The following is a 20,988-nucleotide window of genomic DNA, read 5'->3' as shown; positions in this document are numbered from 1 at the left end:
TATGATAATTTTAATAAAAATTATAACTTACAAAAAAAATTATAAAAAAAATTTATCAAATAATTTTAACTTAATTTTAAAAGTTATTATTTTTCATAAGAATTTTATAATAGTTTTTAAATTAGAAAAAAACCAAGTCAAACAGGCTAAGTCAAATAAATTTATCTTGATCACCTAATAATTTTGATTTTTTTTATATTTTATTTATATAAATATTTTAAAAATAATATTCGAAATGAAAATGTCTATTTTTTATCACCAAAGGATTAGGAGATCAAAAATATTTGAAACTCATATAAAATGTCAAGATATGCCCAAGAACGAGGTCGTTTAATCAGACCAGACAAGGTGCCACGTGACAGTCAAGCAAGAGCTTTGAGGTACTTCATGTTTGTCAGTTCCGTGAATCTCTCGGCTGCCAGCCTTCATGCGCTGATCAAATATCCAAAGCAGAAATCTTGTTTCCGGCGAAACAGATTTATTAGAAGGAAGAAGAAAGAAACAATTTCTGGTAGAAAATCCCCCAATTCGCAAGAAAATTTCACGCTTCGATAAATACTGTAAGATGGGCGTTGGCTGGACCCAACTCCCGCCAGAACTCCTACAATCCATCTCGGAAAACCTCAAAATCTACGCCGATTACATCCGTTTCCGAGCCGTGTGCCGCAGCTGGCGATCCTCAATCCCTAAAACCCCTTTCCACCTCCCTCCTCAGCTCCCCTGGCTCATGCTCCCTCCTTCCCAATCTCATCAATCTCACCGCGCCTTCTACGATCTCTTTACCAAGAGACTCCTATTCCTCTCCCTCCCCGAATCTTCCAACCCAAACAAGCGCCACTGCGGCTCTTCCCATGGCTGGCTCATCATCCTAGACGAATCCCCTACTATTCTCCTCTTGAACCCTCTCTCCCGAGCCAAACTCCACCTCCCTCCTCTCTCCACCTTCCCGAACGTCGACAGTTTTAACTACTCCGACATCGGGAAGGAGTATTCCCTCCGCTCCCCTTCCGGAGGCCGTTACACCCGCAATTTGCGGCAAATGCGAGACTGGTTCATCAAAAAAATCGTGCTCTCCGCCAATCCTTCCAAGGACCCTCGTTTCGTGGCAATAGCGATTCTTAATCAAACCGGTGAGTTAGCTTACTGCAAAAACGGCGACAAATCTTGGCGCTTTATCGAAGGTGGGCATCCCTATTCCGAGGATGTTATATATTGTAGGGGATTGTGTTTCGCTGTTGATAAACACGGAGGAATTGTAATCTGTGATGTTCGCAATGATTCGCCTAGAATTTCATTTATTGAAACGCCGAGACAGTTAGGCGGTGATATGCAATATTTGGTTAATTCTGGAGATGAATTGTTACTCGTTACGCGTCACCTTGATCTTGATTTCGATTTCGAGCCTGATCCGTCGCATTTGGTCTTCAGGACTAAGCGGTTCGAGGTTTCTAGGCTAATTTGGAATGGACCGTATTGGGAGAGAGTGAATAGTTTAAACGATAAGATGGTGTTTGTAGGTGAAAATTCTTCATTATCTTTGTCAGCTTCTTATTTTACAGGTTGTATGGGGAATTGCGTGTATTATACAGATGATTACTCGGAAACTAACTATGGTGGTGCTTTTGGGGAACATGATATTGGTATTTACAATTTATGGGATGGGAGCATTGAACCATTGCCTTGTTATCCACGGAATTCTTTCTTCAGATTGGGTTGGCCAACACCACTTTGGGTTACACCTAGTCCATGCTAATATGGAGCATGAATGTATATGTAAGTATCTTCCTTTGATTTGCTACTAGTTTCATGTAAAAATATGTACATAATCGGTATCTTTGGTATATATGATGTTGTATGAAAATTGTGTCTTCTGTATATGCTGCTTCATCTTTGTGCTTGAGATGTTTATATATGTATAAATCTCAGCAAACACTTGCTCTGGTGAGACGTTATAGTTTGTAATGATATTGTAATTTATCTGAAATCGTTGGTGTCTTCTGTTGAATGTTCTATGTCTGTATATGCAGCTTCATCTTTGTGTTTAAGATGTTTGTATAGGTATAAATCTCAGCTAACACTTGCTCTGGTGAGAACTTATAGTTTGTAATGATATTGTAATGTATCTGAAATCGATTTCTTTGATAATATTCAAGAACTATAATGTTTATTAATGTAGAAATGGTTGTAATAATAAGGTTTTCGATAGGATGTGAATGGTTCTTGATGCTGTAAAAAGAAATTGTAATAGGTGATAGGATGAATATAAAAACCTAAATGTGAAACGAATATGATTAAAAAATTGGTGGTCTGTGTTTCGACTATAGCGTCTGACAGTAGTTAATATGTGGATGGTTGGTTGTGGAAAATGAATTGTTAAGGCCTGACATGGAATGCCAGACCTTAAAAGTTTACTCAGTTTGAATTGAGATTCTGTAGGCAGGTCCTGAAACTGTAACTGCAACTTAGTTATGGGTAGACGCCTAGAGGAGGAATGCTGTAGGTGCAGACAGTTTTCTATTGGCAATTTAGAATAGAGGATGCTGCAGTCACAAGTTCCAACCTCTTAGCTCTTGCTAGTTTTTAAAAGACACTCTCAATATCCCTACAATTAGAGGCCTTTATGAGAAACAGTGCCTCACGCGGATAAGGTAAATGCAACTCTTATCCATATAAGAAATGGTGTCCACAGGGACAGTATATGCAACTGTTATCCATTTGAAGCTCATCTTGAGGTCATTGGCAATAATAGATACAGAAAAATACTATGAATAGGGAATGCGAGAATTTTAAGTGCCCATCAGCAAGGATAGAGTTGGTGGAGGGAATGTACTAAAATAAAAAAAGAAAAGCATGTCTAGGGGAGAGCTTATGGTTACGTATCAGCCTCAGGTTCTTGAACGTATCTGAACTCATTCGGAGATTGGAGTGTGATTTGTCGTCTTCCTCTAAGGTTGTGCAGTAACAATATCAAGCAGTTTTGTACTTTCAAAATCTTTCTTGTAGAAATGACTGCGGGACTAATGACTACAGGACAGGACTTGCAAATTGTCATTCCCTTTGCGGCTTTTCTGGGTAGGGCATGTGTGTCTAGTGTAACTCCAATACTCCAAATCTCCAAATAGGGCCAGGCTAGGGACACTATCTTCTGGTTTTGGAGTGTAAAAGCCAAGTTAAGCCCCATATTTTGACTGACATTCGTCCTGAATTGTTTAGCATTGCTAAAAATGAAGGCCCGCCTCCCCCGATGACAATGTTGGGAGGAGTGTATCCAACGGTAACTTTCAAACGAACTCTATTCATGCTTAATCCTTTCAAATGAAAAATTAAATGGGAAGTTCGGTCTGATACTATCCTAAGACACCGTTAGCTCTTGCTGTGACTTCAACAACGGGGTGAGGACGAAATATCAGCACGGACCAGACAAATATAAAGCAGTAGAACACGGATGCATCATGCTGCGTTTCTGATTTGGAGATTTTTAAGTGCCGACTCCTCGAAATTGTGCTTTTTGTGATTGTATGAAATGATTCTTTTGCTAAATTGCTCAATATAAAAAGGGCGTGAAGCTGTCGTATTGAGTTAAAGTGAAATCGGAACTGCTTTTCTCTTCCTTTTTTGTTTATCCCTTTCAACTCTTTTCATTTTTACAGTGTGCTCTATCCATGTTTAGGCTCTTTTGTCCCTCTTTATCTTGCTGGGTTCTTGGGCTGGGATTAATTTGCTATAGAGGCATAAAGCAAACTCTCAGTGACCCAAGAACAGATTTTGGTTTTTCTCACACCCACGGAAGGATCCATTTCAAACTTTCCCTTTGTACAATATGACCAAAACTCCTAAACACTCCTCCATCGAAAGCAAAATGAGTAATGAAATTTGATCTCAAAACTCAAATCTTCACAAGTAGAAAAGCAAGGCCCCAAACTCCACTACAATCTACGATCGACAGTTGCACTTCCATTTCCTAACACCCTCCAAGCTTAAGCAATGCACCTCATGGAGTACATGGAAATTGGGTCCACGGGGACGGAGGGCGCAGAGTAAATTCTAGGGTGGTCGCTCTCCAATCCATAGTCCATCGCCGGACGGTGCTCCAGCTCCTCGTCATGATCATGCACAAACTCTGGTATCTCCATCTCCATCCTCCTCACATGGTCCCACAGAAACTCCAGCCTGCTCACGTATTTAAGCTTCGCATACAACCTGCGTGAGTAACACCCAATCATTCATTGTCCTGCCCATCCCTCAAATAAAAATGAAACCTTCAACTCTAAAGTGGCAGTGCATGAGCATTAAAGGGAAAAAAAAACAAAAGCACCATCGGCGTGATTATCGTTTGTCTTCATTTATCAATGGCTAAAATGGGCCAGATCGATGTGGCTTTCTCCCCTTTTTATTTTTCCTTTATTTGATTTGAATAATCAAAAGAGATTATCCTTACCCTCCGCTGAAAAACAGACGGCCAAAGGTGGCAAGGAACAGTCTGGCCTGTAAACCAGGATGCAAGAAATAAACAGCCTCGAGATTGTCCTTGACTTTGGTCGGAATAGCATCGTAGATTGATCGAAGGGCTGAGATTCCAGGGAAATTTTCACTCCTTTGAACATCTGTGTGCACGTACACCACAGAGAACGGCTTCGCCCCCAATTTGGGGTAAACCTTGTCCTCCAAGTACTTCTTTATAATCTCACTGCTAACCATCCGAGCTGTTACCATTAAAAAGAAAAAAAAAACAAGTCAATTAAATGAAACAAAGCAAGAAACATAAAAGAAAAGAAATCCCCGAAAACGTACAAAAAGATGAACATGCATGTATCGTTTGTTACCAGGAAAGTGCTTGCCGATGATAAGAAGAACCTGACGGCCACGTTTGTCTCTGCCTTTAACCTTGAAGACATCGAGTTTCTCCAAGAGATGTTCTTGATCTGATTCAGAAAGGGTACAATAATTCATAGTAGTTCGATTTTTACAGAGGTTGTCTTCTCGTGAACAAGATCACCGCAGAGAGGTTTTATCCAGTTGGCGGTGTGTATTTGTTTTGAGAGGGAATCTCTAACAAAGAAAGTGATTTTCAATTGCGGAGAAGAAAAGGAGAGGAGGAGGGCAGGTTTATATAGGAAAAGGGTGGTGGGGAGTTATCCGCATGGGCTCGAAGCCGAGGATTTGGTTCAGAACGGTATATTCTCAAGCATCTTCCGTTTTGGAGCCCAGTGAGTCTGTCTTAACTTGCCGGAGTATCACTTGAGTCATTGACACGTTTTGGGTCCCCTAGGCCTTATCTGGAGTTCCTAAAGTGCTAACATTTAACTTTGCTTAGTGACTTAATTGGACCTTAATTTGTGTAATTAACCTGTTACTCGTGAAACACGCAATCAATCACCTGTGCAATTAATTACCTTATTTTGCATTTCTTTGGTTCCGGAAATTATAACTGCTTTTATATTTGATACAATTACTTATGTACTAATTATATTATTATTTAATTATATAATGTTATTTCTTACATATATAAAAATAAGTTCAGTAAATATTTTAAAATTTATAAATATTTATTTTTTAAAAATTCTTGACGTTTAAATTATTTATTAACAAAATAATCATATTTAATTATTGATATCTTATAAACTTTGTAACAAAATCGATGAAATTACAATTCGAAATAATTAGTGGAAAAGTCTTATCCCAATCATATCTTATCCCTTGATATTCACCCAATCAATGAAAGTTCATAAGTTGTTGAGGTCCAAATCGAAGATTAATAAAAATAATTGCTAAGTAATAAAAAAAATCTTATTGCCTAAAAAAATAATTAAAAGAATGCTTGAAGATCATTCAATTGATAAAGACATTGCATCCAAGGTTTTCGGCTCGAGTGGGTCCAAATAAATAAAAGCCCCATACTTTCAACCGCCCTTTAGACAAAGATAAGAAATAAAAAACAAAGCTTTTGTTTTATACCATCCGTTTTAAGATATTTATCAGTTTTCTTTTTTTTTTTTATGAAAATTTTAATATATTTTATATTAAAATATGTCATGAAAAATTATAATATAAAAAATAAAAACATTAAAGGTTGAGGTGGCCCATGACCAATTGTTTGAGGAAGAACACTGCTGGGACGATGTCGTCATATGTTTAAATCAAAAATAAAATATTTTAATTTTTTAAATTTTTAATCAAAATTTTAAATAAACTCATTAATTTTTAAAATCGATATTTCATCTCAAAAATACAAACATGGTCAGCAACAAAGATTAAAAAATTAAAATATTTCTTATTGATTTAAAAAAAAAATTAAAAAGAAGAGCACCAATCGGTGCTCCACAAGTGAGGGGAGCACCAGATCGGTGCTTTCCTGGGAAAGCTTGATGTTCCCTTAGGGAGCACCAGATCGGAAGTCTCGATCAGACTCCTTAACTAGGAGTCCGACTGGGGCTCCCAAGGAAGTTTTGGAGAGATTTTTTTAATTAATAAAAAAAATAAAATTATATAACAATAATTTTAAAAATTAATTAAAATTTTATTTTTTATTTTTATCACGTCAATAAATTAATAAAAATATTAATAATTAAATTTACATGTCTAAAAAAATATATTTTTAAAATAAAATATTTATTTAAAAATTAATTAATTTTTATATAATTTCAAACAAAATTTAAAAATATTTTACCTTGAAGCTTCAAAACTGATCGGGAAATCAAATGATAAGAAATTTTGATCAGTCGAAAGTTAGTGGGCCAGATGGAAACAGAGGCCTATCAGATTACTGTTTTAAGTGGGGCAATGCTGCTGGAAGTTACGTCCAAGTGGCGGTGGAATCAAGAGACGGATACGACATGGCCCACAATTTAATAATACCCATGAACAAATGGCGTCAAATAACAGGTATATGATGTTGACAAATTGCTATTAATTATTCTGCATTTCTTCTCATTTAAACTGTTACATTTAATCTGATAAAAATTACTTTTCTATTCTTCAATATTTATCTCTCTTTAATTCTCATGAAAGTTAAATTTTTTTATATTTTATATTAAAAATTGAAAAAAGAATATAATATATATGTTCTATGTTTTTTAATATAGGAAAACATTAAAAAAATCATGAAAATTAAATTTGTAATGTTAAAAAATTGATTGTTTAAAAATAAAAAAAGTATTTGTAAATGTTCAAAAATAATAATATGGGACAAAAGGAGTAATACAATTATATGATTTTTTTTATCAAATTGGGGTCAAATTTCTTGTGTCAATCAACTCATAAGAAACGTGTAAAGCTTTTGTTGCTTCAATCATTAGAGAGAGAAAAAGCTTGTAAATTTGGTTTTTTTAATTTTCTTTTTCTTTTTGATGCGAGTTATAATTAGGATGGAGACAGTTTCTCAACTAAAATTCTATGGTTTCAGCATTTTCATGATACAAAAATCAAAATCTCATCCAAGTAATGAACCTTTTAAACTAGATCCTTGTCTTTGCCATCGAGATTCTCTATTGAACGAAATAAACAATAAATATTATGTAAATATTCGATTTTGACTATCTTTATATATTATATAATTTTCTTAACAATGCTTATATTGATACATATAAGTCAATGAAAGCGACCAAAATGAATAGAATAATAAAAGATTTATATGAATCCATCTTTGTTAGTGTATTTTTGTTTAAGTATCAATTAACAAGACTCATCCTAGGGATAAACCACGGGCTATCACTAAAACCATGAGCTGTATAAACATGCATGCTACCAGATACGAGCCAATTTTTTTTGTCAAAAAGTCTACGAAGTTTCTATATTCATGTATTTTATCTAATTTCGTCATTGTATTCAAAATTAAAATAATTTAATTTATTGATTTTGAAAATTATTTAAATTTAATTATTTTTTTAATGTATTCAATTTCACCATTAAAAGTGATGAAATTAGTACTGACTCGATACTAATGTGACATATTTTGATGACGTAACATTGACATAATGATGTGATAGTGTCATGTGTTACCAATGTGATGACACGATGTGCTAAGTGACACTGACACAATGATGTGGCATTGACATGCCGACATGACAGATTAATAAATATTTTTTTTTTTCAAAAAAAATATATATATCACGTCATACAAATTAAATTGAACAATAATGTATAATACATTAGCTAAGTTGAATAAAATTAAAGTGTTTATGGAGTAAATTGACAAAAATATTTAAAAACTATAAAATGTTTAGTAGATGATATATATACTTATTAATAAGCCAAATGATATTTAAGTGTAACAAGTTACGGTGTTAAATAATATATATATAAATATTTCATTACTTGAATATTTGATTTCAAAATAAGTACATCAATTTATCCTCATTGGAAAAATTAAGTTTAAATTCCCATTTTATAAATTTTTTTTTTAAATTTATACCTAAAGCCAGATTTGGATAAATAACTTACATTATGGTAAAATAAAATAATATAAAAAGACTAAATAAAATCTTTTTTCTTCTATTTATAATTGTATAAAAATTTGAAACTTATATTCTAACATTAATTTATCTCTTTTGCAAAAATTAAGTTTGAATTCTCCTTTTATAAAAAAAATTTCAAAATTCAAAAAAAAAAATATACCTAAAGCCATATTTGGACGAATAACTTACATTATATTAGAATAAAATAATATAAAAAGACTAAATAAATTTAAATTATGTTAAATTTAAATTTAAATTTAAATTATTAATTTAGATCTACAAAAAATGTATAAATACAAAATAAAATGATACAAATATTTGCAATTATATTTAACACTATTAGCCATAAATACAATATTTAATTTAGAAAATTTCAGCATAAAATTTTATCCTAAAATATTAAACAAAATAAAAAAATAAAAGAATTTGAAATAATGGAGTAACTCATAGTCTATGAGTAATAAGAAGTCTATCATGCCCAAATTGAATTGAGTAAGTCAAAATAATCAATTATTTTTATAATTATCACTAACCCCATAATTATTATAGAGTTGTTTGATCTTTAAATTAAAAATATTTAGAAAAAATAATTCAAATTAGAATGGAAAAACGTAAATCTATCGTTATTGCTCTAATTTCGTAACAATTAATCGATGAATTAAACTTTTGATGAGAAAAACAAATAAAAACATAGAACGGAAAGAAGATTGAAGGGTGGCTAAGGAAAAAAGTAGCGATTACCTTTTAAGATAAAATATTAGAATTTTTTTTATAAAAGGGGAATTCAAATTTAATTTTTACAAAATAGCTAAATTAATATACTTATTATAAAATTAAATAATCAAGTAAAAAAATATTTATATATTTTATTAACAACATAAATCTTTTACGCTTAATCATTTAGCTTATTAATAAGTATGTGTATTATCTACTTAAAAATTTTTATTTTTTAGTTTAATTATTAAAATTTTAAATTTTGTTCAATTTAATCATTTGTATTATACATTTTTGTTCAATTTAATCTTTATGCGTGACATAATTTTTTTTTTTTAATTTTTTTCATTCTGTCATGTTAGTATTACCATGTGACACTGAACGTCAATTTGTCAGTACCACGTTAGCATTGCTATATCATTATGTCATTGCCATGCAGTACTACAACATCATCACGACAAGATCACGTGATATTGTCACATCCTCATGTCATGTCATGTCATGTTATAAAAATGTGTTGTATCAATATCATCATTTTTAATAGTAAAATTAGATATTATTAAAAAATATATTAAATTAAAATAATTTTTAAAATTAAAAAATTAAATTATTTTGATTGTATAGATATTAAATTGAATAAAAGGCATAAATACATGAATTTAGTAAATATTTTAACTTTTTTTTAACCTAACAATGGAAGTAATTAGGAATAAGTCGACGTAAGCAAACCTTAGGAGCCAGAAAAGTGAGTACCGACTACTCTCCTTTCGAGGCAATCTCTTTCAGAACTAAATTTCCTTTGTTTTTTTGGACGGGAAAGATCCACTAGACAAAAGAATGAGGCGTGGGCGATTGGGAGGCAGCAGGAAGCTCAACACGCAAAGCCATTGTTTTTGGATTAATCATCAGTCTCGAGATAAGATCATGCATTCGAATCCTTCGAAATTGGAATGCTTTCATTCCCATCTTTGCTCCTTGCAAATAGTTCTGAAGTTGAAATGCAAATATTTCACAAACAGAGCACGTGCGGGACCAGGATGCGTGGTGGTCATGATCCACAATTGTAGACGTGGTCCAGCAAATCGAGCTCATTGAAACTCAGCCCAATTTGTCGGCCCTTCTTCCTTGGATTCCTGCATTGCTGGGTATTTCTCGTAAGAGCAACTGCCTGATTCCACACCCACAAAATGGAGCCCCTTAGTTTCTTTATCTGCTTTGTCTGTTACCGCCATGGCCGACAGCAAGTGAAGAGCTGAGGTAAGCCCGGCCTGTCTCCTCGTGGGTTTACTCCTATGATTGTAAGGCCTTTGTCGTTCAGTTGAAAGCATCACAATTTCATATCCCATTCTTTTCTCTTAAAACTTGGAAGCTTCGAGTCTCAAAGAAGGGTTAGACCTCAATTTTTAATGTTCAGCGAGTTACCAACTTTGAGATTCGATAGCGTCGTAGATCCATTAATCTAGTCTTCATTACCTGGAAGGATGTGTTGACTTGTTGATTTTTTTACAAGTTTTGCGCAAGCAAAACACCTACCTTTCTTGTCTCACTTCACAGTGGTTAGACAGCAATGAAAAACAATTCATGCATCGAAGCTCCATCATGTTATATAATTTCAATAATTTTTGGTTGCAGCAATAGAATAGAAGAAGAAGACAGGACAAAAAATGAAATTGGAAGTTGCATTACTTCTCTTTGGGATGCTATGCTTCGACATTGTACCTTTAAAAAAAGTAGGTGCCAGAAAAGCTGCTTGCCACGACCCACTCTTTGGGAACTGCTTTGGCATCCTTCACAACTGTCCACCAGGTTGTCCTAATCTATGTGAGGTAGATTGCAGGATCTGCAAACCTTTCTGCGGTAAGCTAGTTTTCTTTAATCTGAGTCTCACCCATTTTCTATGTTCAATCATACATGCACTTGTAAGTGCTAATACAATTTCATATTTTATGCATGCAAAAGCTTGTGATAGGCCAGGAGCCGTTTGCCAGGACCCATGGTTCATTGGGGGCGATGGCATCATGTTTTATTTTCATGGCAAGAAAGACAAGGAATTTTGCTTGGTCTCTGATTTCAATGTTCATATCAATGCTCATTTTATTGGCAAGAGGAGCAGAAAGGGAAGAGACTTCACCTGGGTCCAGTCCATTGGTATCTTGTTCGGTTCTCATCAGCTCTATATTGGCGCAGAAAGGGTTGCCAAGTGGAGGGCATCAGTTGACAACATGCTGATCAAATTAGATGGAAAAGATGTCCTGGTGCCCGCCGGTGAAGGCCAAACATGGGTGGCACCGGAAGCAGGATTAAAGATACAAAGGCAGGCAGAGACCAAAAAGGTGAGGCTCAGAGTCGAAGGGTTGCTTGAGATAACGGCACGCGTGGTTCCAATCACTTCAGAAGAATCAAGGGTGCATGGATACGATGTGACAGAGGATGACTGTTTTGCGCATTTGGAGCTGAACTTCAAGTTTGATTGTTTGAGCACAATGGTGAACGGAGTTTTGGGACAGACATACAGGTCAAACTACCAAAGCAGAGTAAAATTGTCGGTTGCCATGCCGATCATGGGACGGGCAGATAAGTTTGCCACTTCTCATCTCTTTGCCACAGATTGTGCAGTTTCCAACTTTGGTTTGAAGGCGAAGACGCTTGGGAGTGGAGAACCATTGAGCTTTGAATGTGGAGGTGGATCCGGAGGGAAAGGGATAGCTTGCAGAAGGTAGAGTAAACAAGAAGGGAAGGCTCATTTAGTTGTAGCAATAAGATCATGGGTATTACTTGTCTGCTTAAGAATCGGAAGAATGTTTGAACCTGTCTGCTCTTCTCATCAGGCAAAAAATATATAAATATATGCTGTCCACTTGTACTTACAATGGCTCACAGAGCTGCTTATTTGCTCCTTTTCATCAGTTAATAAACACCACAACCAGAATTAGTATTAGACTGTGAATAAAAGAATTCTAACATATTAGTCCACTGTTGCCAATGTCACACCATGTCATTAAGAACTGTAGAGGGCTTACCAGTAATCTCCACAAGAACATAATCCATTACAAAAATGATGAAACCGCTTTGGATCTCGAATTATGAGGGTACGCCTCTCAATCAGTGATACAGCCTTTGCCATGCTATGACAATCACCACATATTCTGAGGTTTTTGGTTATAATTAGCGGCATTGCAGCATCAGTCACCAAAAGCCCGAATGCCACGGCTAACTTCTCGCTGTGCTGATTGATCATATTCTCTTTAACTTCCTCATCAACATCATGTAGAACGAATTCTGTTTTAGACATGAAACCAGAATTCCTTATCTTTCCAATTAGTTCTTCCAACTTATTATATATCCTCTCTGCCTGAGGGTGAGATCTATCACCCACAACAAAACGATAGATTTTATTTCCATGCTCAACAAAACTACATCCAGGGGTTCTGTAGGGACTTCTCTCTTTCAGTAATGCCCTCACTTCTGAAGCCTCTCTCCATAGTCCAGCTGAAGAATATATATTTGACAGCATGATGTAATTTCTGGCATCTAATGGGTCTAAAGAAAATAATCTTTCTGCAACTTCCTTTCCAAGTTCAGTATTACCATAGACTCTACAAGCATTAAGAAGAGCACCCCAGACACCAGAAGTAGGCTCCATTGGCATGCATCTAATCAGATCATAAGCATCATTGAGACGTCCTGAGCGACCAAGAAGATCAACCATGCATGAATAGTGATCCAACTTCTGCTCCACCCCATAAACTTCAGACATAATCTTGAAGTAATGCTTCCCCTCATTGACAAGTCCTGAATGACTACAAGCACTTAACAAGTGAGTGAAGGTGACATGATCAGGCTGTACACCTTTTTGCACCATGACTTGAAAGAGCTTTATTGCATCTTTCCCATAACCATGCACAGCATAGCATGCAAGCATGGCAGTCCAGGCCACACTATCCAGATCAATAATCTCTCCAAAAACCTTACTTGAAGCTTGTAAACACCCTAACTTCGAATACAAGTTTAAAAGTGCAGTTGCAATGGTCACATTAACAGTTATACCAAACCTTAAAATTAAACCATGAATACTCCCAGCTAAATTTCTCACGCCTAAATTTTCACAAGCCTGAAGAACAGTCAACATAGTAGCTTGATCAAACTCAACTCCAGCCCTTCTCATCATAATGAAAATTCCCATACTTTCCTCAGCAAGCCCGTTTTGAGTGTAAACTGTGATAATTGAATTCCAAGACACCAAATTCTGCAATGGCATTGCCTCAAATAACCAACAGGCTTCACGTAAATATCCAGACTTTCCATACATGTTAATAAGAGCATTTACAATTTTCACTTCATTTAGGATACCCAATTTCATTGCAAAGCCATGAATGCACTTGCCTTCACTTAGAGCTCCCTCATCACTACAAGCTGAGAATATAGATAAAAAAGTGACATAATTTGGTTGCATATCCATTTCAAATCTCATTTTACAAAATGCACTCAAGCATTTAGTGGTAAACCCACTTCGGCATAATCCTGAAATTAAAGAATTCCAGGAGACCAAATCTTTATTAGGCATTTCATCAAACAAATTTTGCGCATATTCTGGGTATCCTAATCTCGCATAACTAGACACCAACTGATCACCAACGAATCCGTGACGGTAATTCACGGCTTTGATAACTCGGGCGTGAAAAGCCTGGCAATAGGAGACACAAGAGCAAGAGTTTACACCAACAATTAGTGCTGAGACAAGCGATTCTGAGTATAAATGCGAGTGAAGTTGAAGGGAAGATCGTGAAGGAATGACATTGGAAAGACCTTTCCGGCTGAGAAGAAAAGGTTTTCGTTGTGCATAGTTGGTGTAAAAGTTGGAGAAAGAGACTGCTGAACAAGAAGCTACTTTTCTCATCTCCCATTATTCAACTTCAAACAAGCCAACAAGTTAAGACATGTTTCTTGGTCCCAAGATAAAGGTTCATCATCACCTGAAAGACAATCCTGATTCGTTTGAATATCACAGGACAGAGGAAGACAGTCCAGGAAGGCTAGATGCAATCCCACATTTATAGCATACAAGCTCTTGACGATTCCTGACATTTATAAAAGGACAAAGGCTAGATAGGCTCACGTATCTTTGCGCTTGGGGCAATGACGCAGCTCATGAGGTTCTAACCGAGGCGCGTCTATTGCTGGTTGAAAACTATTTCCAAACCCCCTCGTAGGCCTGGGCTGGTCCTTGGCCTTCGAGAATTTCTGGAAGGGCTCCCTTTGGGGTAAAGCCCTACAAAAGTAGTCCAAATGGTTGCTTCTTAATAGAAATGGTCCATTGTCGTAACGCCAAAAGCTGTTTTACTTAACTCTCAGGGCTCCAATGATCCATTGTGGGCCTCAGCCTAGGCTAAGAATGTTTGATGGAGGGAAATTATTCATGTTGGATGCCGGTGATGCATTGAAATAGTCGAAGGATCTCTCCAGATGCTCTGTTCCCACATGTATTTATGATTATGAGTACGATGCGGTTGAAAAATTCCTCACTTTGATTTTGTGGTCAGCGATTCCAGCCATGCAGTCAAGCTTATATATGGAGGGCTGAGACATGTTTCAATATTCAGCGGATATAAAGATGACCCACTGCGGGACGCGTATAAAGCATTTGACCAAATATCAAGAAACTTCACGAGTAGGGAGCGTTTGAGATTTTTCTCACAAATCTACGATTGAGATGCCTCTTGAAACCTATCTACAGCGTTCTCTGCTGCACTACAAGACTGTAACCCAAAAAAAAAAGACCTTTCTGCAGATATCTTCCAACAGATGTACGCTAAGATATGTTCAGAAAATCATCAGAACAAGAAGCGCAAGTGCATGTCAACGTTTGGCGAAAGCAAAAGGGGAAGAGCAAATCAAAGCCCTTTCAGCTGCAGCGATGTCAGGCTTCGAATGACACGAGAGAAAAAGAGAGAGAGAGAGAGAGAGATGGGGGAAGGTAGTGTGTAATAATGAACATAGCCAGTGCAAATTAATAAGCATTAGGACTTTACACAGTGGTTGGCCATTCAAAATGCCAGAAAAAGCCAATTTTGCATAGCCGTTACTTGCTCACGCGTCCAACCCCGTTTCTTTTAATTTCCAGCTTTCTGCCCCTTAATTACAATCTTATCTTCCAAATCATCTCTTCTTCCCTTTGTCTTTATTATCTCTCTACAGTAGTACTAGTACTCCTTCTCTAGACTTTTTTCTACTAGTGTCTCCGGCGACCCTTAATGGAAGAGGCCAGCAAAGCAACGTCCTCTGCCGGGAAAACTAAGGGTCGAAATGGGGCTGTTGAGAAGAAAGAATACCCGGACCCTCTTGCCTATCATGAGGAAGTTGTTCAGGACCCTATTGTTTTCTGGGATACTCTTAGGCGCTTTCATTTTATAATGGGCACCAAGTTTATGTAATTCCTTTCTTTAACTCTTTCTTTTATACTCCTTCCATTTATCTTCTTCTTTTGCTTGTTCTTTTCAAAGGAGCTCTAGTGCTGATTATTGTATTGGATTATGAGAATGTGATGCTTTTATTGGGAACTTATACAAAAAGATGATCTTTTTCATGTTCCTTTGTATTTTTATCTTTTTCTTTGACGGTTGTGCTTCTGTATTCTATCTTTGTAATTTAAAGGATTCCTGTGATTGGAGGGAAGGAGTTAGATTTGCATGTTCTCTATGTAGAGGCTACCAAGAGGGGTGGTTATGAGAAGGTTAACTTTTTTTTTTTTTAATACTATATCTGTTCCTTCGATTTTCCTCAAAATACCCATGTCATTAAAGTGTAAGCTTGTATACCCTACTTTGATTGCTATGGCGTGTAGGTAGTTGCAGAGAAGAAATGGAGGGAAGTGGGTAGTGTTTTCAGGTTCTCTCCAACCACAACAAGTGCATCCTTCGTGCTCAGGAAACACTACTTCAGTCTTCTCTACCATTACGAGCAGGTTCATTTCTTTAAGATGAAGGGTCCTCTACATACTCCAGCAGGTATTTGATTTTTTTTTTCTTTTACGCTCATGCTTTTCTTCTTGCATGGGGTTTTCCCTGTTTTCTCGTTCTGCTGTAGCATAATAGTGTTAATTGATCCTGAGCTCTGTTTGCTCCTGGTTTTTATGCAATTCGTGTACGGTTCTAATGTTTTTTCCCACTGCAGTTGCATTCCCTGTTAACGACCCTTCATGCAGACCTGAACTGGCTCTCGTGGAATATTCCCCTAAACCGATAAGAGAATTCCCAGATCCACTTATTGAAGGTAAGTTGGTTTTCTAATTTCTCCATTTTATTATTTCATAGGGAAAGGTAGAGGAGGATAAAGGTAGTGTCATCCACACAACACAAAATGTTCGATTGAATTTCTATGCTCCAAAATTTTCTGTTTGATTTCTGAGTTTGTCAAATAAGTCCACTGTGATAACTTAGGATTACAAGTTGGGCTATAGCCTATTTTGTTAGTGTGGTCTTTATACTTGATGTGTATGTTGATAGTTTTAGTGATTCCTCAATCTTCTTTTTCATTATGGGGTCCCACTACATCTATCCTTACATTTCTGGTATGTGGTTATGGTCCTTGTGACATTTTTGTGATATCTCTTGCCAAACAAATGTATTTATTCTGTCTCTATCAATGGTTCACTCCAATGTTTTCAATTGCATACAACCACATACCTAGCAAACAGTTGTTTTTAGAAGGCACTTCATGTTCAAATCTGCTTCAAACTGCGACTGGAAGCAAAATGCAACAATGACATTTTCAATGTTTAAATAGATAGTGTAAACCTACCTTTTGGTCAAATTCTTAATCAATGGTATATGAGAACTTTTTTAAATTTCTTTTAACTTAATATTTTGTATGTAATATGCTGTCCGAGTAACTTCATATTGCTAGGGTGTTGATTTGAACTTCTCTGGGCTAGCAATTGATTGGATGTTGACCTTACCTTATATGATTCTCTATGTAGGAACTTCTTGTTTTTCAGTTTTTGGAACAATTGATGGGAAGTTCGATTGTGGTTATTTGATATCTGTGAGGTTGGGGTCAGAGGTTCTTAGTGGAGTACTCTATCATCCAGAGCAGCCAGGCTCTTCTGCCTCCACACCTGAATATAACAATGCCCTTGTCCCGTATAAACGCATTCACAAGTCCCGGCATTCTGTGAGGAGGAGGAGGAGAAGCAGAAGAGCAGGAGACCCCAGCTACCCTAAACCCAACAGGAGCGGTTACAACTTTTTCTTTGCTGAGAAGCATTATAAACTCAAGTCCCTCTACCCAAATAGAGAGAGGGAGTTCACAAAAATGATTGGCGAGTCTTGGAACAGTCTCGGCCCGGAAGAGAGGATGGTAATCGCAAAACAATCAGAAAACTTTTCGTTGGTTTCTTACATTCTGTTTCTTGCAAACTAAATTGTTCGATTTAAACACTGTTTTCATTGTTTTTGTTTAGACCTCCCAAATCTTCTTAGCAGCCCTATTTGCACTAACAGAAGTCAAAATAGGACCAAATAATGCCAATAAGATGATCAATCCATTTCTCTGTAGGTGTACCAGAACATCGGATTGAAAGACAAGGAAAGATACAAGAGAGAATTGAAAGAGTACAAAGAGCGACTGAAGATCAGGCAGGATGTGGAAGTTGAGAGACCAGACTTCTAGACCTTAAAGAGGAGGAAATCAGCGTTAGCCAAAGAACCCAGAGCAGATCTTTGTGACTTCTAAATTTATGTAGATAGAAGAACTACCATTTTGGGGAAGTCTTAACAAAAAAAGAAAAAACCTACTTTCAGCTTCTTATAGATATGTTCACTCTAATGATCTTTCTTAAATATGAAAATACTTCATTTTACTACCTCCAAATGTGACATGGTCCAAAGGCATAAGGGATTAAGGATTTGTTTTCTTTATTTCATGCTAGATTTCTCATTGTCTTTAGTCTTGCAATAGCACTTGAAAATGTAAGTTAGACAAGACTGGTTATCTTATATGGTCAAAGATTATATAATTTGATGAAGGGGGACAAAATTACATAATTTGATGTGAGCATTTGTGCTATGCGTACATTAAAATAAAATTAAATCAAAATTTTGGTTAGATCCCTCTCTTCCTAAGCAGCGGCGGATTTAATTCCAGGGAACTAAGCTTATTCGAGTAGGTGCCATTAATGTTAGAAACAAGGTAACGGCAAGCTGCAAACTCTGGGCCCATTGCCAAGACAGATACCTGATTTGCCAGATAGCTTCCCATATTTCTCCCATGAAACAGCTGATAGACACTTATAAATTTTCGTCCTATTCCATTGCCAAAGCAGACAGACACTCTGTCATCCCAGATAAACAATTTCCTGAGAGACTCTACCCATGAAACAACTCGCTCTTTTAATACTGCTAACCGTCCATTTCCTAGAGATAAATATATACATATATGTTACGTGAATCAGAAAACATGCTATCACTATCAAGCAAAGTTTTTAGAATACAAAAGAAATGGACCCTTCGGCTCCCTCTTCTCGCCTGGCTCGCTCCATGCTTCCTATCTTTCTTCGCCCCCAATGCCTTAGTATAAGGTGAATCTCTCTCACTTTATGATCTATAATTCTATGTATATACACACACTTTTGCATAAACATGGGCAGAAAGATTGTACTGAACTGTAAAATGGAATGTGGTTTAGGTGTTCATCATCCCTGTTGACAACACCCAAGTTTCAAGTGGAGCATGGACCCAGTGCAAGGAACAGGGTTCTGAGATTTGGGTTGGTGTTATATATACACTAGATTTTAGAGTTTGCGCATGGCGACATGATACGCTTGTTAAACTGTTTAATGAACTGATCTGATAGGGTGATGCAGGTCAGTTGCAAATACTGAGGAATATAAGGGAAAGATTGATGCAAAGCCAAAGTCAGTATCGGTGAGGGTGGCCTACGAGCTTCTTCAGGCAGGACATCGGTATCTGGATGTCAGGTAGCTAACTAACTAATGTTTCACCACTTTGAAAATGACAAATCCAAGTCGAGTGATGAAGAGACAAAGTAACTTGTCGTTCTCCCTCCTCATATGTAACTAATGTTTCTTGGGCTTCTGACTTCTGTTCTTGACCCTTCTCTCATGTATTCTGCTACACAATTGTTCCTCGGAAATTGCTGTAAACTAAGCCCTGAGGCTTGCTTTGATTCAAGTTTACAAGTATTGTTTGTGAGTGTCGTGTGGATGATCATATCACTTCCATTTTTTTGGTTCCGTTTTGCAGGACTTGTGACGAGTTCGATGCTGGGCATCCTCCTGCGGCTATTAACATTCCTTACTTTCACATCTTAAATGGAGAAGGTAAACATCACAAATCTAGTTTGCAGATTAATTTTGTGGTTTAAGTATTCGGTCAGATAGAAGAATAGCTTTGTTCCAAAACCAATTTCATTAAATAAAAAACAAATTTTCCTGTCTAACAAGAAACTCAACTCTATCTGAAGAGATTTGAAGTTTCGAACTTACTGGCTGATGAAGTTTTTCTAACATAATTGCAGAAACAAAATTTTCCATTCCTAAGTTCTGACAGTTTCCATTATTTCTTGTGAAGAAAAGTGAGCTTGATTCGTTTCCTGTTTGATTAAATTTTTTGACAGTCTGCAATGAAAAAGTACAGCTAACAATGTCTCTGATCAAACTTTCATTTTGCTGCATAGAGTGCCTTAAATTTCCATAAGCCACATTCCTCCAAGGAAATACTCATGATACTAGAACCCCCCCGACCTGGTGGGTTTTGCGTCCTTCTGTGACATGTATGAAAAAACAAACTACTGAAACTAGTACAAACATAGCCAGCTCTCTGACAATCTAGCATTTATTAATCATTCATTGGTTAAATGACCAATCAGCACAACCATGTTGAGTTATTGTCTTTTACTTTATGAAGGGATGTCATTGAAGAATTCAAAATTTTTGGAGGAAGTATCATCAGAATTTGGGAAAGAAGAGAAGATCATAGTTGTAAGTTTTTTTTGAGCTTGCTAGTTATTAGTTATGGCAGATTAGCCCTTATGATCTTATTGTTGCTTCATCACTCATCAGGGATGTAAAACAGGAAGGAGGTCACTAATGGCAGCAACTGATCTGCATGCTTCTGTAAGTTATGAATTTTGAAATTTCATTGTTCATTTCCTGTTAGAAGCCTAAGTTGCCAGCATAACTCCACAAAACAAGATATATCAAAGGATTTTGATATCTACACTCTTATTGCAAGTAAAATATTAATCAAAAAGTAAAGTTTGAATCTTCACTTTCTTAAATTAAAAAAAAAGATAATGTTGGAAAATGGGAAATACGCGAGAAATGTAACTATCATATAAGCATGGAAGGAAATTAGTATTATCTAGGAGCAGGCTTAATAACAAGCAGCTATGGCCGTAAAAGTTAACAACAATTCCTAAAGTGGCTTCAATCTGTTATATTTGCGAGAAAATTGATCATAAATTTGATGCTCCTGCAGGGTTTTACCCATGTCACTGACGTTGCTGGTGGCTATACTGCATGGAAGGAAAATGGGCTTCCTACTACAGATTGAATGCAATAGTGTTTCTTTTGTATGCTTCCCCTTCCTGAAAATTTAAGAAACTATTCTCTATATTGGTTATATTTCATCAATTTCCGGACTATTGTTGCTTTCTAGCAGACATGTCCTGTTTCTTTTGAATCAGTGGTTTTCTTTTATCCAAAAGGGTTTCATCCGTTCATTGTGATAGAATTGAGCTATAAATGATCAAAGCTTTAGGTTCGTATCTTATTCTTGTTGGCAGGAAAAGTTCAGGATTCATA

At 36.2% G+C, this 20,988-nt stretch overlaps 7 protein-coding genes and 2 non-coding genes across 10 annotated transcripts; 5 read left to right on the top strand and 4 right to left on the bottom strand.

Moving 5' to 3' along the window:
* The first annotated feature begins 335 nt into the window (after positions 1-335).
* Positions 336-2,001, top strand: LOC18591646 (F-box protein SKIP23-like). The gene has a single exon (XM_007017878.3). The coding sequence runs from the start codon at positions 566-568 to the stop codon at positions 1,751-1,753; it is 1,188 nt and encodes a 395-aa protein (XP_007017940.3). The 5' UTR covers positions 336-565; the 3' UTR covers positions 1,754-2,001.
* A 1,747-nt stretch (positions 2,002-3,748) lies between these two features.
* LOC18591645 (uncharacterized) lies at positions 3,749-5,094 on the bottom strand. The gene is made up of 3 exons (XM_007017877.3): positions 4,824-5,094; positions 4,439-4,703; positions 3,749-4,200 (listed from the first exon to the last, which is right to left on the bottom strand). The coding sequence occupies exons 1-3, from the start codon at positions 4,948-4,950 to the stop codon at positions 3,978-3,980; spliced, it is 615 nt and encodes a 204-aa protein (XP_007017939.3). The 5' UTR covers positions 4,951-5,094; the 3' UTR covers positions 3,749-3,977.
* A 3,798-nt stretch (positions 5,095-8,892) lies between these two features.
* LOC148761111 (small nucleolar RNA snoR8a) lies at positions 8,893-8,988 on the bottom strand. The gene has a single exon (XR_016028095.1). It is a non-coding gene; the product is annotated as a small nucleolar RNA snoR8a (small nucleolar RNA).
* A 1,839-nt stretch (positions 8,989-10,827) lies between these two features.
* LOC18591642 (Tetratricopeptide repeat (TPR)-like superfamily protein) lies at positions 10,828-14,064 on the bottom strand. Its single transcript, XM_018125840.2, has 2 exons — positions 11,299-14,064; positions 10,828-11,007 (listed from the first exon to the last, which is right to left on the bottom strand). The coding sequence occupies exon 1, from the start codon at positions 14,062-14,064 to the stop codon at positions 12,184-12,186; it is 1,881 nt and encodes a 626-aa protein (XP_017981329.2). The 3' UTR covers positions 10,828-11,007; positions 11,299-12,183.
* On the top strand, positions 10,832-12,135 carry LOC18591643 (uncharacterized). Its single transcript, XM_007017875.3, has 2 exons — positions 10,832-11,024; positions 11,127-12,135. Exons 1-2 carry the CDS (start codon positions 10,832-10,834, stop codon positions 11,885-11,887), a joined length of 954 nt encoding a protein of 317 aa, XP_007017937.1. The 3' UTR covers positions 11,888-12,135.
* Positions 14,065-14,107: 43 nt separating the features above from the next.
* LOC108663004 (syntaxin KNOLLE-like protein) lies at positions 14,108-14,535 on the bottom strand. Its single transcript, XM_018125465.2, has 2 exons — positions 14,514-14,535; positions 14,108-14,463 (listed from the first exon to the last, which is right to left on the bottom strand). Exons 1-2 carry the CDS (start codon positions 14,533-14,535, stop codon positions 14,339-14,341), a joined length of 147 nt encoding a protein of 48 aa, XP_017980954.2. The 3' UTR covers positions 14,108-14,338.
* LOC148761110 (U4 spliceosomal RNA) lies at positions 14,286-14,436 on the top strand. Its single transcript, XR_016028137.1, has one exon. It is a non-coding gene; the product is annotated as a U4 spliceosomal RNA (small nuclear RNA).
* A 16-nt stretch (positions 14,536-14,551) lies between the features above and the next one.
* On the top strand, positions 14,552-18,027 carry LOC18591640 (HMG (high mobility group) box protein with ARID/BRIGHT DNA-binding domain-containing protein). Of its 2 annotated transcripts, none has more exons than XM_007017872.3 (6): positions 14,552-15,594; positions 15,819-15,897; positions 16,009-16,171; positions 16,338-16,436; positions 17,161-17,522; positions 17,721-18,027. In XM_007017872.3, exons 1-6 carry the CDS (start codon positions 15,419-15,421, stop codon positions 17,832-17,834), a joined length of 993 nt encoding a protein of 330 aa, XP_007017934.1. In that variant the 5' UTR covers positions 14,552-15,418; the 3' UTR covers positions 17,835-18,027. The 2 variants fall into 2 exon arrangements, with proteins under 2 accessions (XP_007017934.1, XP_007017933.1); XM_007017871.3 differs by having other exon boundaries at positions 14,622-15,594; positions 17,143-17,522.
* A 146-nt stretch (positions 18,028-18,173) lies between these two features.
* On the top strand, positions 18,174-20,944 carry LOC18591639 (thiosulfate sulfurtransferase 16, chloroplastic-like). The gene is made up of 7 exons (XM_007017870.3): positions 18,174-18,741; positions 18,849-18,929; positions 19,027-19,140; positions 19,427-19,503; positions 20,090-20,163; positions 20,245-20,298; positions 20,663-20,944. Exons 1-7 carry the CDS (start codon positions 18,662-18,664, stop codon positions 20,735-20,737), a joined length of 555 nt encoding a protein of 184 aa, XP_007017932.3. The 5' UTR covers positions 18,174-18,661; the 3' UTR covers positions 20,738-20,944.
* Positions 20,945-20,988: the final 44 nt, after the last annotated feature.

The sequence above is a fragment of the Theobroma cacao genome, chromosome 8, assembly GCF_053813885.1.
Source record: "Theobroma cacao isolate CCN51 chromosome 8, ASM5381388v1, whole genome shotgun sequence".
Lineage (NCBI taxonomy): Eukaryota > Viridiplantae > Streptophyta > Magnoliopsida > Malvales > Malvaceae > Theobroma > Theobroma cacao.
This window is presented reverse-complemented; position numbering and strand designations above follow the sequence as displayed.

Coding starts and splice junctions, on each gene's coding strand:
- LOC18591646 (XM_007017878.3), top strand. CDS start 566: ATGGGCGTTGGCTGGACCCAACTCCCGCCAGAACTCCTACAATCCATC.
- LOC18591645 (XM_007017877.3), bottom strand. CDS start 4,950: ATGAATTATTGTACCCTTTCTGAATCAGATCAAGAACATCTCTTGGAG. Junction 4,704..4,823: donor CATCGGCAAGCACTTTCCTG/GTAACAAACGAT, acceptor TAATGGTAACAG/CTCGGATGGTTAGCAGTGAG. Junction 4,201..4,438: donor CGTCTGTTTTTCAGCGGAGG/GTAAGGATAATC, acceptor TTACTCACGCAG/GTTGTATGCGAAGCTTAAAT.
- LOC18591643 (XM_007017875.3), top strand. CDS start 10,832: ATGAAATTGGAAGTTGCATTACTTCTCTTTGGGATGCTATGCTTCGAC. Junction 11,025..11,126: donor GATCTGCAAACCTTTCTGCG/GTAAGCTAGTTT, acceptor TGCATGCAAAAG/CTTGTGATAGGCCAGGAGCC.
- LOC18591642 (XM_018125840.2), bottom strand. CDS start 14,064: ATGAGAAAAGTAGCTTCTTGTTCAGCAGTCTCTTTCTCCAACTTTTAC.
- LOC108663004 (XM_018125465.2), bottom strand. CDS start 14,535: ATGGATCATTGGAGCCCTGAGA. Junction 14,464..14,513: donor GGATCATTGGAGCCCTGAGA/GTTAAGTAAAAC, acceptor ATTTCTATTAAG/AAGCAACCATTTGGACTACT.
- LOC18591640 (XM_007017871.3), top strand. CDS start 15,419: ATGGAAGAGGCCAGCAAAGCAACGTCCTCTGCCGGGAAAACTAAGGGT. Junction 15,595..15,818: donor ATAATGGGCACCAAGTTTAT/GTAATTCCTTTC, acceptor TGTAATTTAAAG/GATTCCTGTGATTGGAGGGA. Junction 15,898..16,008: donor AGAGGGGTGGTTATGAGAAG/GTTAACTTTTTT, acceptor TATGGCGTGTAG/GTAGTTGCAGAGAAGAAATG.
- LOC18591639 (XM_007017870.3), top strand. CDS start 18,662: ATGGACCCTTCGGCTCCCTCTTCTCGCCTGGCTCGCTCCATGCTTCCT. Junction 18,742..18,848: donor CCCCAATGCCTTAGTATAAG/GTGAATCTCTCT, acceptor AATGTGGTTTAG/GTGTTCATCATCCCTGTTGA. Junction 19,141..19,426: donor CATCGGTATCTGGATGTCAG/GTAGCTAACTAA, acceptor TCCGTTTTGCAG/GACTTGTGACGAGTTCGATG.